Below are 20,208 nucleotides of genomic sequence, written 5' to 3'. Positions count from 1 at the left end.
CCCCGCGTTCGTTGGTTTAAAGGTTTCTCCAAAATTCCTTGTCGGTTGGAAGTCCGCTTCCTTACGCTTCCCTTTTGCCTTATGGCGAGGGTTTGCGTCGGTATCGGATTCTTCCCGCTCATCGTCCGAGTACTCACACTCACTGTTCATGTTGAGATGTTGGCGAGTACTGCCGAATTCGTCAGCCTGTTGAAGTGAACGCAAGCGTTCATCCAACTCAGCTTGGAACTCTTTCTGACGTGCTTCGGCCCACGCCTTAACTTGATCGAGTGTTTGGCGAGGGACCCTCGTCCGTTTCTCCAACTGGGCATCAGTGAACCCCAGTGAAATATTGTTTACTGCACTTGTCCCGGCTTGGGTAACCGGGGTAGTGTTCGTAAAATTTGTATAACCGCCGGTGTTCCCCCCAGTTGCTGGGGTTGTGGTTACCGGGGTTTCTTGGTCGCTTACTGGCCTTGGGACCGGAGTAACGTTAACCATTTCTTCAGAAATTTTGAAAAAAACTAAGAATTAGTTCTAGCTTTTATGCACGGATGGCGCCAATGAAGAAACACTAAGTGACCCTGGGCAGATTACGGATAATCTGGGGGTTAAGTAATGTTTCCCACAAGGATGAGGTCCAGCAAAGAAGGTTGTTCTTCAGGTGACCTGCAAAACAGACACCGTAAGCTCGTCACTGAGAAGGGGGGGTTCCTCCTTGTGACCACCCTCCGGCGTGAGAATCAGACTAGGCTGCTCTGAATATAAGTGTATATTAAGAGATTGCTAGAGAAGATAAGATAATGAGATATCAGATGATGTCCTTACCATTCCAAGGTGTTGGAGTATTTATAGCCGAAGGTAGGTTTCCAAGAAGGTACAGCCGGCTGAATAGTATCCCTGTTCTACCAACAGTTGGTTACGCACAAGCCATGCTGGTTGGTGGATAAGCTGCGGCCGATAGTGACAAGGCCGGCTGCACTGTTCCACCAACTGTAGGCTACGCACGTCCCACAGTGAGGGTTGGTGAGTAGGCAGCGGCTAATAGTGACAAACAGTACTAGAGGGTGCTCCTCCTCGTACTGTTGTCGGTGAGCTGTCACCCTGTGATTGGCTCATGGGCTGTTTTGGTCAGATCGTCTATTTTGCCCATATCTTGGCAGGTATAGTACAAAAGATCTTCCAGAAGCATACGGACTGGCTCATTTGGGCGGGAGTATTCCCGCCTTGCTCATTCCTTCAGGTGACTACCGAAGTATCGAGTTAGTGCCTTGTGCGTGTAGCCTTGCTATCAGTGCGGGTAGCCTTCCCTGATGGCTTGTATCCGCAGCTGCGGGAACAAGCGGGGTACTTCACCATTGGGAGGCTTTCCCTGCGGGAACAGCTGGCGTACTACGCGTAAGGTCTTCTCTGAGCATGGTGGGTCCTGCGGAAGCAGCTGGTCCTTGCGCAGACGTCCCTCTTCAAGGTGAGTCTTGCGGGTCCAACTGGGCTCTGCTGGGACCTACCTCTTCAGTAACTGAATTGTTGACTCGTGTTACACATAGGTGGAAAATATTTCAAACGTTATATATATGTAAATATCATAAGAATTCTTTACATCGTTCTCTTCAAAACCATAAGATGTATGTATAAATTGTGGAATGAGAAACTGTTTTACAAATCATTAAATTGCTAAAATAATACTCATAATAAAAAATGGAACAAAATAATTAATTATGGTCAAAATCGGTTTTTAAATCATTTGAAAGGAAATAGATGGTTATGATTATAGAAAATATTAATTAGTGAGGTTATGATTCTAATAAATATTAATTAATGAATTATGTGACATTTTGATAGATGGAAACCAGATATTTGAAAACTTATGTGGACATGCTAGTTGAATGTCATGTGAATATCTTGTATTTCTTTAATAGTATAGTAAGATTAGAAAACTGAAATAACAAAATTATGCTTTTTTGAACGCGAATAAAAAAAAGAGTGTATGAATAGCATTTGCATAACATTATTAATAATATTGTACTGCATGTTTTATTTATAAAGTTAACACAATTATAAATAATGTTGCAACATATATGGTCAGTCAAGGGTACAAGCAAAAAGATGTTTAGTTGCTAAAAAAAAGATATTATTGGTACGTACAATACGTACACATATTTCTGTGTATGTAAATGGGACATGTTCAACACGTAACTAATTTAATAGAGTATGGGTTGTATACACACATGTGTACATATGTAGTGGACGCGAAAGAATTACATATACAAATCGCTCGTATATACCACATATCAACATATCGGTATAGGTGTTAATGTATATGTCGTTCTTGCGATCGCATTAAACATCATATATAGTTCAATTTATTTTTACGTATCATTTACTAATAATCGGAAAACAAAAAAACCTATAATGATCAAAAACATGTTTAAAATGGTATATGCATAATGCAGTCAAAACTAAAGATTTTGATGGTGATAGTGATACAACGAAATAAATAAATATTAAAAACGATTCAATAATTCAAGAAATATATAGAATTACACCACGACATTGAAAACTTTATTTTATTTAAAAATTTATTATTAAAATACAGAAGAAATATGAGTGGGTAACTGGGTACCCTACGAGTCGTGATCTCTTGGTCTTTGGTTGTCAAAAGAAAGATTGCATTAGATTCCCGTACTACTGTCTAAATGTTGAATCCGTAAGAGAGGTTTGAATAGTTAGCATACTCAATGCCAGTAAGTGTTTAGTACGTTGATGTGGCGGTGATTGGTGGCAGTCGGTCAAGAAGGTGGTACGTGAATGACAGACTGAAGGTTATGAATACATTTAAAAGGAAAAAAAGATAAAATTTTTATTCAACATAGAGGTGTCATTTCTAGTGAATCAAACATAATTAAATGTTGACTGATATTATTAAGAGGATATCAAACAACCCCTTAATAAAATAAAAGTTGTATTATGGTTAATGCATGTAAGTAATGTTATAAGTATAAAAGGAAATTTGTTAAAACAATTCAAAATGTAGCTTTCTTGACCCATGTTTTTGTTGACAAAATTTATTTGCTAATGAATTAATAGCAATATAAAATCATGATAAAGTTGAATTCAACATGACCATTTGTTTACACAAATTATAAACAGTTTTATATCACTGCTATAATAATTTATGTAATTAGAAGTTAACAGTTGGATGTCAACTTCAGACAAAATATTGGTTAAACTTTTAACAATTTTATAACTTTTACCTTTATATACATTTTTACCACTATCTAGTATATTTGATGCGGGTAAAACAGTTTGAGTAATCGGGTGGGTTTGGCTAATCACATACTATTCCTAAACCCGAAGAAAGGAACTTTTAAAACTCACCCAATCTTCTAATATTGTCCCGTTACCCACCCTGGATGTTTTTAGTTTGCTATATGTTTCATGCTTTTTTGTCATTCCTAGTATTTGCGAGTCGACAAATGTGATGGTTTGAGTGGGTAACACATGAAAGAGATCAATGAAATGTGGTCGAGCGAATTAGAGTTAGGGCTTTTATTTTTGTATTTTTATTTTAATTTTTAGTGTGTTTAACATATTAATAGTATAATTAATAAAAAAAATACTTTTTATAATATGTAAATAACATTAATCAAGTATTAATTAAATATTAACAAAACTAAGCATCTACAAAAAAGGGTTTGGGCCTGATGAACCAGGTTGGACACGGCCCAATTTGAAAAACATGTCAAAAAAACTATTTTTTTTCCAAACAGGTTTCAACTCAATCCAAACCAGTTTTAGACCCGGTCCGATTCCACACTGGTTTCGACCATGGATCGACCAACCCGGACCAGTTTTGAACGCGAACTGGTTTGGAATCAAACTCTAGTACTCTACAATGTCTACATGTCTATTGGAATTTGGAAATGGTGGTGAATTGGGCCAGGTACCGCGAAGTTTTTTGAGGCCCAAATATTAGATAAAGGCATAAAGCCTTAACCTGTTGGGTTATTTTTGGGCCATCAACAATTATGTTACAGCGTGTATACACAAACATGAAACATACATTGTTCTATAGCATTCTGCCATTCTATTCGTCCCAAGTAGCAACATATTTTACGACTAACGTATTAGCCTGTTGTTTATTCAAATTGACAAAACGAAAAGAAAATCAAATAATGTGTGATTCGATTGATTAAATGGAACGATTACAAAGAGAAATCAAAACAATAACGTAGAAGTAGATGAGAAACAGATTATAAGAAAGAGATGAGAAGAACATACAACCGATTTCTAACATTTTTCATAATTCCTTGATTTACTTCTCTTTAGCCTTATATCTGACAAGGGTTCTTTCATCAATCCCATCGGCTTGTTCACTAATGGGTTTTTTTGATTGGGCCGTCAAATTGGTCCATCATTTAATAACACTAGTCCATTTACAACGTGTTTAAATAAGTCATAAATTCATTACAACTTGTTCATGACCCGTTTAAGTTGCTGCTCGACAACACATTTTGACTCACCAATCCGTTTAACTTGTATGTATCAATGTTTTACAAGGATCGTGCTTGGATTATGTGATTTTAAACATGTGTAAACAAGTGTTGTTTTTAACACAAATAGATATAAAGATGGTGTATAAGCCATAGCATCAATGTACATGGACACAAATCATCATGAAATTAACACATGTTACACATTAGTAATATATATTATCATGAAATGTACACCGTTTACTACTTAAGATGTTTAGATGATGAGCATCATTAATTCTTAAACTCATTCAAACCCATCTTGAGAGAGATCGTTATTATGTAGTTATGACTATAGATGTAGGCTTTATAACCGCAAAATAATACAACCGTGTGTCAAATTGTTCACAAATAGGGGTGCAAACGAGCCGGGCCGTCCCGAGCTAGACTAGACTCGAGGTTGACATGTTTAACTTACATGAAACTCGAGCTCGGCTCGTGAGTAGTTTTTCAAGCTCAGACTCGACTCTTTACTGTTTCTTAATTATTTTTTATTATTTATAATTAGCTTTTGTATATATATATTTTTTTCAGTTGTAATTTTGCATATGACACAATATATATTATTTAATTATTTTATAATATTATATATATTAATTAATAATTATTAAATATATATTATTAAAATTAAATATATGAAATACTCGTTTAGGCTCACAAGCCAGCTCGAGCTCGATAAGTGAAGCCCAATCTCGTTTATTAAATGAGCTTACTTTTAGCCTTGAGCTCGAGCTCGTTTAAGCTCGACTCAGTTGAGTTTTTTCACAAGCCAATCTCGAGTGGCTTGGCTCGTTTACACGCCTATTCACAAACCAAGTGAGGGCATGCTCGAGTCAGCTCAAATTTAAACTAACTTGAAAACTTGAGCTCAAACTCAGTTTGTCACGAATCAAATGAACAAGTTAACCATCGGGCCAATCAACTTCGGCTCAAACTCTAACCCATTACAAACCGAACCAATACCACTTCGAACAAGATTCGGCTCGTTGGCTCAATGTTAGGCTCGTTTAACTTTAAAATAAAGCTCGAACCCGCTTTAACTCGACTCAAGCTCGACTCATGAACAGGCCAACCCGTTACGAACCGAACCAATACCCACTTCAAACAAGTTTTGACCGAGTGTAATAACTATTAACATTCCTTCATCGAAAAGTACCGATATACCCCTGAGAAATGCATGCGTGTCACCCATTCACAACGTGCAACCCAAGGACATTACCGTCAACAAAAACCCCTCAAATCGTAATTCGTAAATCGTAGTACCAAAATCAAACTCACACACACACACACACACACACACACACACACAGAGTCACCGTAATATTATTATTATTCGGTGCTTGAACCACCGGCGACTAGAGTCAATGCCTGCTCATAACCGTCCAGCATCCGATGACGTGGACCTGCAACGTAACAACCAAAACGACGCCGTAGAACAACAGGCACCGCAAGGTTTGTATATAATAAACTGACTTTAATTCGTCTAATTATACGTTCCGATTACGTGATTCAGCGTTATGCATTTGCTATGATGACATCATTTTGTGTTAAGCAGAGTCGGATGATAATGATAATGATGACGGAAGCTCGTCCGCTAGCGATGATGAAGAAGACGAGTGAGTTTGCAGCTATATATGTATATATATATATATACAGATATTTTGACCTAGTTTTATTGTGAGTTGTGACTGTTCTGTTTCGGTTTGCGATAGCGTATTGTTAGGTGTTACGAGTTGCGATTGTGATTATGTTTAGTGTGTGTTTTGTAGTGTGATTGAGTTATTGAAGATATGCATGTGTTTTAATCTGAGTAGGTTTAGGTTAATTCAGTAAATTATTAGTTGTTGACTAATTGTATTGGATCTGTGTGCCTCTAGTAGTAGTGTATTGGTTGAATGTTATTAGTATGAAGTGTAGTGTAAGAATGTTAGAAGCTCTTACACTAGCGATGAAGAAGAGTGAGTTTGCTTTAATTCTGTTCGTTTGGAAGCTATAGCTAGTTAGATACGGATAGTTAGCCCTAGTTTTTGTTATGTTAGTTGTCACGAGTTGCGATTTTGATTCTGTTTTCTAGTGTGATCGATTGTGATTGAAGATCTGCATGTTTTTGAATTTGAGTAGGTTAATTCAGTAAACGATTAGTTGTTGACTTGTTGTATTGGATCTGTATGCCTCTAGTAGCTGAATGTTATGAGTATGAAGTGTAGTGTAAGAATGTTAGATTCATAATAGTTGGACAGAAGCTCGACGAATGAGTTTGCTCTTTGTTCGTTCTCTTCTTATAGATACAGATAATTTGCTCTAGTTTGAGTGTTTATCGCTTCTGTTTGCGATTTTGTTATGTTACAACTTACGAGTTTCGGTTTTGATTATGTTTAGAGTGTTTTGTAGTGTGATCGGTTGTGATTGGACTGTTGAAGACCGGCATGTAATTTAATTTGAGTGGTTTAACTCAGTAAAAATCAGTTGTTGCAGTGGATCCGTATGCCGGCCCTCTAGTAGTGTAATAGTTGAATGTTATGAGTATGAAGCGTAGTGTGAGGAAGTTATCTAGTCATTGCTCTAGTGGCCACTCCAACCGCGATTTTAGATTCAACTACTACACTACTAGAGGCATACAGATCCAATGCCACAACTGATTGTTTACTGAATCAAACCACTCAAATTAAAAAACATGCAGATCTTCAATATTTCAATCACAACCGACAACACTACACAAACACACTAAACAAGTAAACAGAATCAAAGTCACAACTCGTAGCAACTAACAATACACATTCGCAAACCGAAACAGAACAGTTGCAATCAAACTAGTGTAGTAGTTGAATGTGATGAGTATGAAGCTTAGTATAAGGAAGTTTAGTAGTCATCTATATAGTGGCCACTCCAAATGCGGTTTTAGATTCATAATAGTTGGACGGAAGCCCTTCTGCTGGCGACTAAGACAAGTGAGTTTGCTTTCTGTTCGTTCGTATGCTATAGATACAGATATTTTGCCCTAGTTTTATTGTTTCTGTTCTGTTAGTTGTTACGAGTTGCGATTTTGATTGTGTTAAGTTTGTTTTGTAGTGTGATCGGCTGTGATTGAATTATAGAAGATCTGCATTTTTTTAAACTTGTGTAGGTTAATTCAGTAAACGATCAGTTGTTGACTTGTGTAAAGAGTATGAAGCGTAGTGTAAGAATGTTAAATTCATGATAGTTGGACAGAAGCTCTTACACTAGAAACGAAGACTAGTGAGTTTGAGTTTGCTTTTTGTTCGTTCTCTGCTTATAGATACATATAACTTGCCTTAGTTTGAGTGTTTATCGCTTCTGTTTGCGATCGTGTTATGTTTTTCGAGTTGCGGTTTTGATTCTGTTTAGAGTGTTTTGTAGTGTGATCGGTTGTGATTGAAGATTTGCATTTTATTTAGTTTGAGTAGGTTAAGTTAGTAAACGATCAATTGTTGCAGTGGATCTGTATGTCTCTAGTAGTGTGGTAGTTGGCTTTCTGTTCATTCTCTACCTATATTCTGTTCCTTTCCAAAAAAAAAAACCCCAAAACTCCTTATTGTATGTACTTATATTCTGTTTCTTTTTAAAAAAAACACAAAACTCCTTGTAGTTGTATGCACTTATACTCTGTCTCTTTACTCCTCCGAAATCTTCTATATGTTATGCAAAAGATAGATATGCTTGCTTTCTGTAAACACTCTCTGCAAACATGCCAGATAACCACCATTTATGAATGTGGCATATTGTGTCGTCTATAGACAACTTTTTTTCCTAAAAAAACTTTCCTGTACGGTGTATGAAAGGTCTTATTTACAACTATTGAAAGGTAAGAAAACATATAGGTATGTGTCATAAACTCATAATGCTGTAGGAACTGCATAGGAATTGAACTTTACGAGTACAAATAATTTATCTTCCCTTATATACGGAAAAGATCAATATGGAAGAATTTGAAGGGAGAAGTTAAATAGTTGGAGAGATGTATAATGTACTAATAGTGGTGGAATCCTTGATATGAGTTTTGGTATATAGTTATCTTTCAATTCGCTTAAGAAATGAGGTATTTGTATTGTAAAAAAGTGTTAATACTACATTCTTCAGTAGTCAGTAGGCAAGCCAGCAAAACATCTCTCCATTTATCATAATCCTGTTGCATATCCTGTCATGAAATGTTTCTATCATACAAGCTGATAATATGGCCTATCTTATAATTGGGTAATGAAAATGATAACTGCTTAAAAATGCTTGAAATGTTAAAGTCCTGTATATTAAAGCTTCAACTTCATTATTTCTGTTGGAAACCAAGGTTTATAAGTTCTCAATTCACATTTCATGTGCGTATGTAGGATAAAGGCTGTTTATTAGGATAAGAGACGAAAAGTTTTAACTATACCCCTACAAAATTATTATTACTACTCGTAATCATAATATAAAAAATCCACACTTTTTGTGCCAACCACTCTTGCAGTCTTCTTCTAGTTCGTTTTTAGTCCTTTTGTAGTCTCATTTTCTTCTCCAAAAGTGTATGCCAAGCTAGTGAATAGACATGGGCTGCAATCATGTTTTCAATAGTATGTATTTAGCTGTTTGTTCTGTTTGCAGGTTTGTTTATGTAAAGTTGGCTGATATTCGTGACGACGTGCAATGCCCAATTTGTTTAGGTACTATTTCCGCTTACAAAATCACTTAATATAATATGGGTATCTCATTACGGGCGAGCAAGATTCAGGAATATATTGTGATATTGTTGGCCTAGAGAATATGTTGATTACTAGCAAGCTAAAATATGAAAATACAATGTGTTATTCATATATATAACTTAGTCTTGGTCATTCCATATGTTCCATATGTCTACTTGGATATTTAAGTTAAATATTATCGTTTTATCATAGTTTTATCATTTATACTTATGTTATAGGTATAATTCGGAAGACCAGAAAAGTTATGGAATGCCTTCACAGGTTTTGTCGAGAGTGCATAGACAAATCCATGAGACTTGGGTAGGTATTAAAAGCATTTAGATAACATATGTCAACTTCGCCTATATAATCTTTGACTTTGTTTGGATCAATATGCAACAGGAATAACGAATGCCCTGCGTGTCGTGCTCATTGTGCAAGCCGTCGTTCCTTGAGGGATGACCCAAACTTTGATGCCCTGATTGCATTGTTGTATCCTGACATTGATGGATACGAGGCAGCGGTAAACTTTTACCAATTCGCCTTTCATTTTGATTGTATAATATTATTTTTACTATGATACTAAAAATTTAAATGTACATATTTTTTTTACTGGAACAAAGGAAGCTGCATTTTCTACTGATGAAAAGGCTCGGAATAAACAGGTGCATTCAGTATTAATATACTTTATTTCGAGTATTATTATTATTATTATTTTGATATCTCTTGTATTATTATTATTACTATTATTATTATTGTTATTATTATTATTATTATCGTGAGTGATGTTTATAGATCCAAGCATCGATTGAACAAACTTCTCGTCGCCAATTAGAAGCACTTGGAAAAAAGAAGGCAACTGGCAAAGCTACAGAGAATGCATATGTCAGAAGGTCACAGTCAACCACCCGGAATCTCAGGAGAAGAAAACGTCAATGGTCAATTGAGCTTCAAGATTCTGAAAATGAGGTTGATGCTGATAATGGAAATGAAGGTAAAGATTCATCTTCTACAGATGAAGCCGAGCCCGCTACAGAAGTGAAACTGATAAGATACAAGAGATCAAGTGGTGCAAATGTAGGACGTGGTGAGAATAAACCAGAAGGTTCTAGAAAACCGGTTGGTGGGCCTGTTGCGCCTGAAAATTTGGCCTGGGGTGGTGGCGGTATGAGGAGTCATACACGCCATGGTGGTGGTCAGTGTGGTGCTGGTAAGAGTGCAAAGAACAGTCAGCAGTCAAAGCTGATTCATCATCTCCAAAAGTTACCCAAAAATGATGATGAGGTAAACTTTGATTTCTTATTTGTTCAACAAAATGAAACAATGCTTTCTTGCTTTTGAATTTTAAAAGCAACACATTTGAAACTCGAAAGTCAGATGCATTATGTTTCTAAGTTTGACTTTCTTGCATGATATGTTATTTTCCAGCTAGATATTAATCTCGCGCTCGTATCTTTGAACAAGCAAAATGCACCCGATTTGCAGAGTTTATTACATATTTGCTGCAAGCCAACCATGACGACTAGTAATATCCGTCAGGTTAAACATATTTTCTATTTTTTTGTTTTTTTTTTGTTTTTTTTCTGTTTCTTACTGGTAACTGATGTTGGTATGGTGATGTGATTCTAATCAGTATGTTGCTAGTAAAAACGGTTTGCAAGCTGATGAGATTGAGTTGTTGTTGGTAGTGAAGGACATCATTCCAATAAGCTCGTCAAGTGTTTCAACTGCTGAACTCGATACGGGTGAATTGCAACTACTGGAAGGCCATCGGTTCATGTCAGATGTGGCCAAAAATTCCAGTCAAATCAATCTGGTAAGTTCTCTTTAACCAAATAATAAGAGTTAGCGTGCACACGTAAGCTCACACTTTGCTAAAACCTCGTATACCGGTTTATATGGGTAAAGTTGTTATTGGAATATTATAATATCTGTAATCATATTTAATATATTAGTTACGTGTAACATTCAAAAACTCGGGAAAACGTAAGGCCGTAGGGGTATCAATCGTCGGATTGACAGATTGCGGGTTTAATTGCTCAACCTGAACATGACCCAAAATTTATTCCTGAAAAAATGAAAAATTATCTCTAACCTGCACACACTTAAAATCGTGTAACCGAGCACGATCCATTTAACCCATGTTTCTAAACATGTCGAACGGGTTGGCGGGTAATTATCAAGTTGTAAGCGTATTAGTTGCGTTGTAAAAAAATGGGTTAAACGGTTCATTAATGGGTTAGTGGGTCGACATGTTTACTAAACGGATTATATACAGGCCAACCAAACACGTCCCGTTTTAAATAAGTTATATGCCAACCCAAAACCTGGTTATTTTCATATGCTCGGTTCGTGTTGGAAATTGTTAATGTGTTATCGAGTTGACGGGTGTAAAAAGTGGTTTGAATGGGTTAGTGGGTTGCCTGTTTACTAAACGGGTTAGATATAAAACACAAAACAAGATTGTTTTCGTGTCGTGTTCGGTTCATGTCATGTCAGAGGTTGCTACTCTAGAAAAGTAGTGGTGCAATGACACGACTTGGCCCATTTGACCGCTCCACGTACCTCTTGGCCCATCTGTTTTTAATCTAGTGTTTTATTTTCCAGACTATAGCCTACAGGAAGAAGTCGTTTGGCGCATAAGGTCGTTGTATGGATATAAATCATGATGGAATTTTAACTTATGTTTGGTCATTTTGGAGTAAATTAACTATTACATCAGTTATCTATCTATATTACAGTAAAATGGTTACTAATAAAAAGGTCAACCATAAATGTCATGTTGCAAGGATGGGTGTAAGAAAAAATCATGAAAATGACCAATTCTCGGTTTTTGCGTATAATTCTCTTTTATCTTTCAATGGTTTTTACATGCTACCTTCGACCTTTAGTTGTCGTGTCTCTACCATGTTAGTACTCTTTGTATTCTGGCCTTTTAGATTCCCCTACTAGGGTTATATGTTTCTATAATACTTTTACGTCCGGAGATGGTTTTGGGGTCAGGGTCTTAATGAAACCAACCTCCCTATCCTCGAATGGAGGTATGGTTTTCCGTTTGCTTACATCCCATCATCCCAAGACCGTATCAATAGCCTAGATATGGGTAGGATTTTAATAAGTACGGCTTGCATATAATGACGTCTATAGTCATTAGATACGTGAATAAATAGTTGGTTTCATGTTTAATGTCTTGAGAAGTGCATCATACGGAGAGTATGATCAACAAAAATACTATTTGAGATATTATTTTGTATTCATTTAAGTTTAATATTTATTTTCATGATGTTGAACATATGGTTATTTTACATACAACTTTTTTGTTCATCTTTATTACCCACTTAATTTAATCATTGTTAAGGACAAATTAGTCCTAAGAAATAGTTGTTTTATATTAATACATTGCCATGGTAGGGTCACCTCTAAATTAATATGTGAGTATGTCCCTCTCAAATTTACACATAATTGAAGGGTAATATAGTCCAAACATTTAAATTCTTCTCAAATTATATACATCAGTTTATCTGTCATATCATATTTGTAATATAATTAAAATAAACTCTACACATGTATCATCCATCATAGGACATTTGGTAGATCGAAAAATACTTACACAAATAAATGGTCAATAAGTCGTTTCTTTTATCAAACGTATGATTTGTCACGACTCGAGCCAAACCAAATGAAAGAACAAATATTAATGAAGTGTTATTGAGACACCATTAGCATGTTATACAAGGCCGGCTCTCAAGGAGGACAGGGTGGTCGACCGACACGGCCCGATACCCTATTAGGCTCGGAAAATTTTTAAAATAAAATTATATATTTTAATGTTTAAATCAAATTACTTTGCTAATTTAAGTCTTTTTTTAAACAATTTTTTTTTCACACCCCAAATCATAACCATTAAGACCATCTAAAAATTTAATTGTTCAGATCCAATAAAAAAGTTCTTTTAATTAAAGACGCCCAAAAACTTTTTCGTCTTCGGTCCAAAAGATTTTAACAAAGACGGTAATGATGTTTGTACCTTGTTGTATAGAAAATTGTCTTAAATATCTAACTTTAACCATATTAAATTTATCTACAATGACATCTTATCTACCTCAATACTTTTTAAAGTCCAATTCAATCAATGACAAATTAGTCCACATCAATAATAATCTTATATTTGATACGTCCCTTGTATGTCACCTCTATATTACTATTTACTTTTTGTCGTTTGAAATTAACACATAATTGCAAGGTAACATCGTAATCATCTCCAAACGAAAGATAACATTAATAATAAGATTTTACCATTATCATATATTATAATATTAATATAAACAAAAATTATTAAAACACCACTAGTCAAGCTCTCATATAGTAGTAGTAAGTAATAACTCTTATCCATCCAACCACCTACAAGGCTTTATCAGATAACCATACACTTCCTTAAAACAAAAGCCAACTTAATTCAAACACACACAAGCAGACAATAACGCGTGGCGATCTAGAACAAGATAGTAGTTGCATGTTTACATCACCGGCTTGTTACTTTAGCAGTTGTTTAACGATGCTTGCTCCTTGTTTCTCCACTGTAGAGCCTGCATAAATATCAAGATTCATTATTATATCTTTTAATATTATTATACGATTTTGGGAGTGCATGAAAATGAAAAAAAAAAAAAACAAACAGAAACAAAAACCGTTGGTTTTGTGTTTATGTTTTTATATAAAATCTGAACTTACGGTTCAGTTTTCGTTTTACATTAGATATCATTTTTAATTTTAGCAATTTTTAAAAATAATGAATATGTACTTTTAAGTATTTAGCACAAATGTATAATAATTTGGATTATGTTTTTCAATAAAATTCAAACTTACGGTTCAGTTTCGGTTTTAATTTGGTTTTAAGGTTTTAATTTGGTTTTAACTTAATAAAAACCGAACCCAACTAAATTTATAGATCGTTTTTTTACTTTTACCAATTTGGTGCTTTTAGGTGTTTTTGGAAGGACATTTTTGACATTTTGACTCTCCTTGTTTCTCCACTGTAGAGCCTGCGTTATTGTCTGCTTGTGTGTGTTTGAATTAAGTTGGCTTTTGTTTTAAGGAAGTGTATGGTTATCTGATAAAGCCTTGTAGGTGGTTGGATGGATAAGAGTTATTACTTACTACTACTATATGAGAGCTTGACTAGTGGTGTTTTAATAATTTTTGACATTAGTGCATTTTTGAAATTGCACTAATTTTGACGTTATTTTACTAATCTCGTGAAAATAACGTTAAAAGTGACGGACGGTTAATCAGGCATCATGTAGTGGCGTTGATAGCTGAAAGATAAGGGTACATGCACCGATCAGCCGGCGTCCCGATGATTGAGTGCTATGTGCCTTATGTCTAAGGCTTGATGCAAAACTACTATCGAGCCGGGGGTCTCACCGGAAGCAGCCTCTCTATCCCTATGGGATAGAGGTAAGGCTGCCTACATCTTACCCTCCTCAGACCCTACCATAGCTTTGCTATTGGTGGGATATACTGAGTACGATGATGATGATGAATCTCAAACACCCCCTAAGTATTTCAGCACAAATGTATAATAATCAATCGTTATTAGATAATAAAATGATGTAAAATGATTTAGGCCTAAATTCATCATCTTGGGGGAAAAAAAATTTAAGCTCAAATGGAATAACCGAAACTAAATGTTTCAAAATTCAAAAACCGAAGTTTCCGTTTTTGGTTCGCTTTTAGCCTAAAGCCGACCTAAACTGAACCATGCACACACCAAGACTACGTAAATCATTAATAATTAGATCAAATAAATGAAATATTTATAAGTTGTATGGTAGATCATTACCAGTCATAAACAGTGGGAGATCCAACAGTGCTAGGTTTGTCAAAGTAGTTGGATCCAATTCCTTTGGTAGCTAGGTTACTACCAGGGTGAAACACACTCCTCCACACGTTCTCCTTACGCGCAGTCGGTGATGGAGTTCCTGGCGTCGTTGGACTCTTCGGCATCGATAGAGATTTCTGGAACTTACTGCTTCCTTCTCCTATACGCCGAAAAATTTTCAAACAAAAGTTCAGATCTGTACTGTTTCAATTGGTGTAAACGAGCTGGCTCGTTTCGACTTGTTTCGAGCTCTCTTTTAAAAGTTTTGAGCTCTGCTCGTGAGTCGTTTTTTCAAGCTTGGCTTGGCTCGGCTCTTTATTATTTATTAGTTATTTTAATATATTCTGAAAAAAAAACTTAAACGAGCTTACGAGCCAAAGCTTGGCTCAAGTTCGGCTGTGCGGTGTAAAATTAATACATAAAAGTCCAAACAAAATGTAAAGCTTAGAAATACACAAGGCTGCAAAACAAGCTTCTACAAGGATCGAGCTCCGTCTCGATAACTAAACTAAACGAGCTTTATTTGAGCCCAGGCTCAAAAAAGCTCAGCTTGTTTTGAGCTTTTTATCGATCCGGTGCGTGTAACTCGGCTTGGTTGCTCTTTTATGCACCGATCGATTTTATTTCTCCGATTAAATTTTAAAGATTTGTATTTTATATATCTGGCTGGGATCCGTTATAAATAAAATTAACCTACATAAATAAAATTAACCTACTAAACGTAGTAACGTACAAATAGCTAGAGTAATTATACTATACAAATAATGGAAGTAATAATAATTAATCAAGTTTAACTGTAGAGTAATAATAATTATTGTATTGTTTAATGTTAGCGTAATTACTATAGTTATTTTTACGTTAAGAGCCTTATGTACTTGATCCTAACACTTATATATCAAGGTGATTAACATGATAGACTGACGTTTATGTATGTGATACATATGCAAGGTTGCAAAAGTCGCTAGGCTGACCCTAGTTGGCCGACTCGGGAGTTGGGAGTACTTGGCCTTAATCGGAGAGTACTTGGGATGGCTCACCGGGCCTAGGCGAGAATTACTCGTTGAGTACTCGGCACCTAGGCGCGATTTTTATAACCATGTACATATGTAATAAATGAAGGTGCATGGAGTAATAAGGACCTTTTTCAGTCATGGTGGAGACTCTCCTGAGCTTGTCAAGGCCATGATCAGGCTCAGGTCCGGCAAATACTTCATCCCACATGGCTATTTGTTTGATCTTTGTATGTATATATTGTATTAATATTAATATTAAGTGTATTGAAAGTTTGAGCTACTTCAGTGACAATATATAGACAGGCTAGTGAGTGCTAAAATATCTTATTGCCTCTTGACTCATCTATGGTTATCTTTTAAACTATGGTTAACTTTTAGAATTACTATTTCCAGGCACAGCAGCCTCTAGTCATCTCTGGTTATCTTTTTAACTATGGTTAAAGTTTAACCAGGCTCAGGTCCGGCGTCATCTTCATCGCATATCCACTTTCTATAGACGTGTCATGTCAGCTGCTACACCAGATTTTAGTCATTTTCTAAACAGACATATTTTCTCTTAAATATGTTAAACAACTAGCCTCGACTAACGTTAAAAAACAGACGGGGTTAAAAAATGAACAGAAATTACAAGACTCTTGAAATCTCAAGAGTTCATATTGAAAAAAAATGGATGAAATTGATGTGACTAAACCTCAGAGACGATTTTAGCCGTTTAGACTTCTAGTACAAAACTTAAAAGTATTTCGAGTTTATGAGTTTATGGTTAAAACCGAATTAACTGGACCGATACTGGAACAAGCATTAATATCTTTTACCTTTGTAGATAATATGTTATACACTAGCAAAATTTTGTTATCTTTCTTATAAATAATAACTTAGTTTTCACTTATGTTCCTTGTATACTAAAATGATTGACCATACTTTATTCTTCTCAAGATAAAAATAGATCTAAAACCGAAATAAGCTTAAGCTCTTTCGCGACCGAAGTAAACTGTTAATCAAACCATCGTTTTTATAACCAAAACTGATTGATTAAAAAAATAACACAATTGAAAATCAGTTATAGAATCAAATTTATAAACCGACCCGACCGACCCGACCCATCCAGTTCCATAAGTTCTTTTAAACTTTTTTTTATTTTTGGAGGACGGATTCATTTACTCCTTGGAACTTGAATCCAAGATCTTTAACGCTTCTAAGAGATTTTGTCTCTGCCACTGGGCCACCAACCCGATGACGCGTACTTGAATGCATCTAGAAGTCTATCTAGTATTTACTAACTACAATTATTTAATACTAGCTCACATGAATTTAGAAAACAAATCTGAATAATGAGGGGTGTGGAAGTAAAGAAAAAGAGAGTGGAATTCAAGAAAATAATATGGATAAGGATAGAGACTAGAAAGAGGTGGGCCCAAAAATAGTATCTTCACATTATTTTACACGTATGACGTGTCATCATATTTGCAATACAACCCCTTAAATATATGCCTACTTTCATCTTTGCAACCTCAGTTTTTAAGACTTATAAAAGTAGCCCTAAACTATTTCCTAATTCCTATAGTAAAAATAAGCTAACTTTTCTTTTTTAAAAAAAGGGGTTACAACTTCATGAATCTGGTTAGGGCTGTAAACAAACTGAACGCCCGGCTGAATGTTCGTTCGTATAATAAAATGAACGAGCATGAACAAGGATTTCGTTCGATTAACTAAATGAACGAACACGAACAGTGGCAGTTCAAGTGTGTTTGTGAACGTTCGATAACGTGTTCGTTTACATCTGTTAATGTTTGCTTGTTTATGTTTGTTCATTAAAGGTTTTTAATCCATTTTAATGATTATTTACCAACACAAACTTGGTAGCCAGACCGAACCACTGAATGACCATTCTCGGTTACCCAAATCAAATAACATTGTTTGTGTTCGTGAACAGTTCACGGACAAGTTCATTTCTTTAATGAATGAACAAGAACAAGCAATTTCATTCAGTTAGTTGTTCGTGCACCATTCACTTGTTCGATAGAAAGCTTAACGAACGAACATGAACAAGGCCTTGTTCGGTTCGGTTCGTTTACAGCCCTAAATCTCTGGTCTATACTCAATAGACATTTAATAATGAAAAAAAGCTTAGTAACTACTCTTTTGTTAAATAAATGCACGTGGGTAATGTATCAAAGCAGGTAATTAATTGTTCAGGTTGGCCTGACCTGAAACACTTCATAGCCGAAAAATAAATCAAACTTTAAATATAGAACAATTTCAACCCGTTCCACATGTCATTTTGGTTATCTTTTAGAGAGAAAACCAACCCCGAATTGACCCATTAAGTAAACGGGCTCCACCGTTAAAAATTTTATGGTAAGTTACATACCTGAATGGTGATCAAAGGCAATAGATACAATATCATGTGATTCTCTCTCCTCTGCAGGCCTTATATTCAATCAAGAACAGTAATCTTATCCCAAGGCCGGCCCGGTCAACTTCTCCAGTTGACCAACTATGTCAGCATTTGCATCAACTTTGAGCTTCGTTACTCCACAATCTCCGTTTGATGATAATCTGTGCAATGATTTCCCATTAGAAAAAAGAATGCAAATTTAAGGTTCCTCAGCAGTCATAAACTGTGAACATAACACAAGGTACAACTAATCAATGCGGAAACTGAAAGACTGCAACTGACAGTTATTGCAGCAGTTGATTATGCATTAATTATCATTCAAAAATCATGAATCTTGGGGGTGGTTTAAGAAAAACTGTTAAGATAATATTATTAGCATATAAAGATATAAACTAAGAATTTAACCTGCATATTTGCCCACAAATAGTTCAAAATCCAAAAGCCTCCTAACTAGAGAAGTTTCTGAATCAAAGGAAGACAGCAAGCAAAAAACAACCAAGTTTTTCCACTATTTATTATATACAAATCATATTTTATTACAATATTCATAAGCTTCTTCAGCCAATCCATTATTACCATGAACATCATAACCAGATTTTTAAAGGTAAACGGCAGTAAATAGAAAACTGTAGTTTTAATGATATATTATTCAATTATTCACATATTTTGTATCCTTCTATTATAATTCAAGACAACTTTGATCTAAATTCAAACAGGGTACTAGTTTAAGAGTACTAAAAGATCGTCTGCGTACACAGATTATGCTAAGGTTTTCACATTCTACTTCAAGTTCATTTGTCTACACATTCTACTTCGAGTTCATTTGTCTACACTGCCAATGGTCGTAGTTGCATGATTGAAACCATGATTCTACACACATTGGTTAATAGTTTAGGGCAAAATATTCACAGTTTTATCCATGTTACACGTTGATATATGCGGTGGGATCCCTTGCTCATGCATTGCTTCAGGCATTGAAGGGCAGTATTTTTGTTGAACATTTATGGTTGACATCCATAAAACTGCTATTTATAGAGCAACTTTTGTGTCATCCCAAGTGCGTTTAGAGACATGAACATGTCATGGAAGGTGCTCTGACAGCCAATCACCGAGAAGAACGAAAGCAGAAAAAAAAAGCTCCGACAGAAAAGTTCAGATGACTGCCATTGAAGACTTTGTATGCAATCAAAATCAAAGCAAAGTCGAGGCTACGAAAAAAGCGATGCCAGCATTGTAACTAGTAAGCACTGTAATAAGATGGGTCACCCACGGTTCAAATCACACCAGATGCAAGATAAATGCTGGACATGAAACTGTAATATGCATAAACAATACTCAGAAACACCAGATGCAAGACCAGCTGTTGCACGTGTTATCCAACTTCAGTCTCTTCGGAAAGTTGGCCCATTGATGGTGGTCGCACGAACCATATGTGCAATGACATGGATCTATTTTCAGGAGTAGAAGCCCGCCAAATTCAAAAAAGACAAAGTGGGAAATGGGGATTACATTCCAGTCAAAGGAATATGGACCATCAAAATCTCAGATGTTCTCTATGTGCCAAAAATTGAGCAGAACTTATTAACAACCTTAATTACCAAAAAGACCAAACTGCACCTGAACTCTTTGAACCAAATCCGGCCCTTAACCGTTACCTTGCACTTTAAGCATGACCCATTTTGCTTGTATCATATGTGAATCAAACAAGATTAAGTCCAGCACAAAGCTA

The 20,208-nt window shown here is 35.6% G+C and overlaps 2 protein-coding genes across 2 annotated transcripts; one reads left to right on the top strand and one right to left on the bottom strand.

Annotated features, from left to right (window-relative positions):
* The first annotated feature begins 6,066 nt into the window (after positions 1-6,066).
* LOC143621092 (putative E3 ubiquitin-protein ligase RING1b) lies at positions 6,067-11,970 on the top strand. The gene is made up of 9 exons (XM_077092615.1): positions 6,067-6,127; positions 9,111-9,169; positions 9,427-9,508; positions 9,590-9,710; positions 9,811-9,852; positions 9,983-10,471; positions 10,616-10,726; positions 10,821-11,003; positions 11,795-11,970. Exons 3-9 carry the CDS (start codon positions 9,453-9,455, stop codon positions 11,828-11,830), a joined length of 1,038 nt encoding a protein of 345 aa, XP_076948730.1. The 5' UTR covers positions 6,067-6,127; positions 9,111-9,169; positions 9,427-9,452; the 3' UTR covers positions 11,831-11,970.
* A 1,549-nt stretch (positions 11,971-13,519) lies between these two features.
* Positions 13,520-16,367, bottom strand: LOC143621170 (dormancy-associated protein homolog 1-like). The gene is made up of 3 exons (XM_077092678.1): positions 16,208-16,367; positions 15,030-15,228; positions 13,520-13,773 (listed from the first exon to the last, which is right to left on the bottom strand). The coding sequence occupies exons 1-3, from the start codon at positions 16,287-16,289 to the stop codon at positions 13,737-13,739; spliced, it is 318 nt and encodes a 105-aa protein (XP_076948793.1). The 5' UTR covers positions 16,290-16,367; the 3' UTR covers positions 13,520-13,736.
* Positions 16,368-20,208: the final 3,841 nt, after the last annotated feature.

This window comes from Bidens hawaiensis, unplaced genomic scaffold, assembly GCF_021521415.1.
Source record: "Bidens hawaiensis isolate Kalapana, Puna unplaced genomic scaffold, B.hawaiensis_p1.1 tig00002772_1, whole genome shotgun sequence".
NCBI lineage: Eukaryota > Viridiplantae > Streptophyta > Magnoliopsida > Asterales > Asteraceae > Bidens > Bidens hawaiensis.
This window is presented reverse-complemented; position numbering and strand designations above follow the sequence as displayed.